Source organism: Wasmannia auropunctata, unplaced genomic scaffold (assembly GCF_000956235.1).
Source record: "Wasmannia auropunctata unplaced genomic scaffold, wasmannia.A_1.0 LD336090.1, whole genome shotgun sequence".
Taxonomy (NCBI): domain Eukaryota; kingdom Metazoa; phylum Arthropoda; class Insecta; order Hymenoptera; family Formicidae; genus Wasmannia; species Wasmannia auropunctata.
In genome coordinates, this window is record NW_012026800.1 from 4751840 (window position 1) to 4756204 (window position 4365).

A 4365-nucleotide genomic window follows, 5' to 3' on the forward strand; every position below is an offset into this window, starting at 1 on the left:
GATAACGGATCTGCTGTTATCGCGAGGCGCTTCCGTTGATGCCGTTGACAATTACGGACGTAGTGCTCTGCATATCGCCGCGGAGAACAGTCAGCGTGAACTCTGCACCCTCCTTCTAGACGCTGGTGCTTCTTTGCACATGGTCGACGAGATCGGAAACACGCCCTTACATTTCACGGCGTACGGGTAAGTTGGAAGTCATTGCTGGATCTGCCGTAACGTTAAACTAACATTGATACCCTTTCTTTGGTTTAAACAGTAATCAGATGGAGATAACGAATCTGCTCTTATCGCGAGGCGCCTTCGTCGATGCCATTGATAATTACGGACGTAGTGTTCTGCATATCGCTGCGGAGAACAGTCAGCGTGAACTTTGCACTCTCCTTCTGAACGCTGGTGCTTCTTTGCATGTGGTTGACAAGGTCGGAAACACTCCCTTGCATTACACAGCATTCGGGTAAGTTGGAAGTCGTTTCTAGATATGTCATATCGTCGAACTAATATCGATGTTTTTTCGTTTGGTTAAACAGCAATAAGCCGGAGATAATGGATTTACTTTTATCGAGAGGTGCATCCATTAATGCCGTTAACAACGAAAGATGTACTACGCTGCATGTAGCCGCGAAACAAGGTCATCATGAGGTCTGCATCCTCCTTTTGGACGCTGGTGCTGCTTTGCATGTAATCGATCAGAACAGATTTACACCTTTGTATTACGCGGCATACGGGTACGTTTGAAGTCGTTCCTGAATCTGCCTAAATGTCAAACTAACATCGATATCCTTTTTTTGTTTAAACAGCAATCAGCCGGAGATAGTGGATCTATTGTTATCGCGAGGCGCATCCATCAATGTCGTTAACAATGGCAGATATAGTGCGCTGCATGTGGCCGCGAAGAAATGTCACCGCGAGGTCTGTACTCGCCTTTTGGACGCTGGTGCTTCTTTTCATGTGGTCGACGAGGACGAATCGCGAATTGACACCAAGATCTAACCGTGACCGTAGAAAGGGATCTCAAATTTATTTGTGTTATACACATACGCGATTGAGTTCGAATTAATATCTATTCTTCTTCAGTATTTGCTATTATTAGATTAAATTTTATTAAATACTTGTATTTTTTATTACTTTATTATTTAATTTTTTATAAGTTTTGTAGAGATTTTTACAGAGATTTTTCTTATGGTCTAACATTGTGAGTGTCACTGAAAATCTAATATGTATGTGACATGAACTATATATTTTCAGTACGTAATTGAAGTACAATCTTTAGTGCATCCTTAAGGGGGTATTCTAGTCTAAAGGCCAAAATTTTTATACTATTTTTGCGAATTTTTTTACAAGAAAATATAAATATTTTTGGAACGAGGTTTTTTCCTACATATTTGTACGTTTTTTTAATATTTGTATTTAAAGATAACTATAAGTAAATGCTGCAATAACTATAAATAAATGTATACAATATATATACTGAGGTTATGAAAAAAATTGGTTTCCTTGATATCTCAAGGAACAATTGAACAATTAAATCGGACTTGTGGACACATCTTAAGCATCCTATGCGTGGCTATAGCCCCTACCACGATCAAGTCAAATTATATATTTTAAAAATTTTTACAACTCTTTAATGGTGAAAAATAATTGCTAAAATTAAAACTCAATTTTTTAAATGTCAATTTTTTAATTTTATATATTTTTTTTCGTTCTGGTACCGCTGGTTATAGCCAAACTCATCCTAATTAAGAATTTCTTTGATTTTTTTGTTTTAAATAAGTAGAACAGCCGAAATTATGGGAACCGTGAACCAATTTTGGGTTCTAGACTAGAATATTCCTTTAAATGCATGTCTATCATAATGGTTCCACCATTTTCATCAATGTAAATTACAAATTTCGTAATATTAATATAACCAGAAAAACTATTTTACTAAAAAGCAAAAATTGACAAGAATAACATTGCCAATAATCAGTAAAAATATATATGAATATTTTTGCTTATATCGCAATGGTAGCCCGGGCTTATAAATGGTGACTTTTACTTTCTGTTTACCAAAAAAACAAATCTTTAAAATTTGGCATTGTTATAAGATTTACATTTGGGAACCCTTGTGAGTCAAAAAGCCCGAAATGACTTATTTTTCTACAATGTTTAATGAAACGATCACTACTGTATTAATGCTACATTGAGAAAAGATTTTCCCGTAAATAGCATTACTTTCAGCATACTTTTAATAAAGCTGTTTGACACAATTAATGTGACAGTGCAAAAAGATATATTAGATTAGCTAATTATGATCTATCTTATCAATAAATGTACCGGCACTTACACTGCATGTAAGTTGTTTATATTTAAAACTGCAATATGAAAAAAATAAGAAAAAAAATAAATAAATAAAAGTTTAGGAAGTTAGAAACATGTAAAATAATCTAATCAATAATTATCAATAATATATTTACAATTATTTAAACTATGCAATTTCTAAAAGCAAATTTTAAGAATTTTATTTTCACATTTGTAGAATTTGTCTTTAGCTAATTTTATATAGAAACAAACCATAAATATATAAATTATAGATTTTTACTTTTTTAATTATTTAACCTTTAAACCACCATATTCCAAAAAATCACACTAACTACAATGTCGGTCTGATAGACCGCTATTATGCTCTCGCTAATTTTATAAGTTATGTATAATAAAAATGTATGTTTTCTGAATATTTGTGATGGGGGAAAAGAAAGCTATGTTTTAATGTGAGAGTTAACAAAAAAATTTTGTATACAATAGAAATAAAATATATTTAAATGGCAAATAAGATAAAATATATTTAAGTGACAAATAAGAAAATGGTTGACAAGTACTTAACGTTTCAATAGCGGTCTGTGAGACCGATATAGAGATTTAATGGTTAAACATATTTACTATTAATTTTTATCAGAATTAATAAAAGTCCAAAGTTTCGTTTCTCAAACAATAATGAGATAACTCTTTAAGAGATCTATATTAGTTTCGGGATTTCTCTCTACAATCTATTATATTATATTATATTATCGCAAAATCATTACTTTATTTTTTTCTCGTGTTATTTTTATAATCATACTTTGACAGCAGCTTTAGTGCCAAAAGAATTTATTCATTTGTGATGCACTGTTAACTTATATATAACTTTAAATGTTAATTTTAAATATTTTAAAAATTTATTATAAAACAATAATAATATTATTAGTGATATCACACTACAATGTAATAAATGCAATTAAAGTTTACTATTAAATCTAATAAATTCTATATGAATTTTTCTGAAATCTATGTACAGTCGTTATCATTATTTTATATTACATATTTTTAAAAATCTGAATGCAGCAGAATGCGGAAGAAGTAAAATTAATAAAACTTAACAACAAATCAATTCCGACTCTTCTAGAATCTTAAAGCATTTTTTGTTCAAATAGGTACTGGAATCGCGAGCTCAAAAAACTGACGTATGTCATAAGCAAAAACCAGCAGAAGGTGCCGTCGAAAAAAGACACTCGTCCGAAGTTATACAAGGCTATAGATAATACCTTTTAGTTGCAGTATTTTATAATCGGAATCTGATCATTTATCCAGGTATATCGATATCTTTAAGTAGAGATACCAGGTCATAGTGATATTTACAATACTTAAATCAGAAGAGGACCAAATAAATTCAGTTTCGCGATGGAACCTAAAAAATACATAAATTCTTTCTTTGATCTTAAGAAGTACAAAAATAACCATCATTTATCCGAGAAATTGTGGAAAAGTTTTGAGATAATAACGTAGTAAAGTTATATATTAGGTTTAATACTGGTTTATATGTACTATATAGAAACAGTCTGCCCTATACCAATTTCAGGAACAGGCATTTTTTCAAGTCGCTGACCGCGATCGTCTAACGTGTGGCGCGCAGAGAGGGGGGGGACTTGTTAATCAATCGTGGTCGCTTAACGCATGGTAGTCTCGCATTCGACGATCTTTATAAATTAATATCTCGATAACTATTGTGAAAATTGTAAAATGATAGAGGATTTTTTAATTCAGTTTAGCCCGCTCTACCTGCCCACGAGCGCTTTACTATTGAGCACCGGACACTCTTTATACTATTCCCACATATTTATATTAGGCTATATAGTCGTTGATTCATAGAATATAATAATTTAGAATAAGAATAATGTCCAAAAACAAATATAAGATCATACAAATTGCCAAGTATTTTATTAGACATATGTCAGGAATCTTAGGGTTTTGGGGCAAAGTTACGATAGTTCGTTGGGATTACACTCGTACGAACGGTTTATTTAATGTAGATACTTGTACAATTAATATATATGTAAGTAAAGAAACTTA

General features: G+C 31.8%; 1 protein-coding gene across 1 annotated transcript in view; it reads left to right on the forward strand.

Moving 5' to 3' along the window:
- Positions 1–1382, forward strand: part of LOC105448092 (ankyrin-3-like) — a 4994-nt gene extending 3612 nt beyond the window's left edge. Inside the window, exons 8-11 of the mRNA XM_011686453.1 lie at positions 3–186; positions 260–457; positions 531–728; positions 801–1382. Coding sequence (XP_011684755.1) covers positions 3–186; positions 260–457; positions 531–728; positions 801–993 — 773 coding nt within the window. The 3' untranslated portion in view covers positions 994–1382. The remainder of the gene's footprint in view (positions 1–2; positions 187–259; positions 458–530; positions 729–800) is intronic.
- Positions 1383–4365: the final 2983 nt, after the last annotated feature.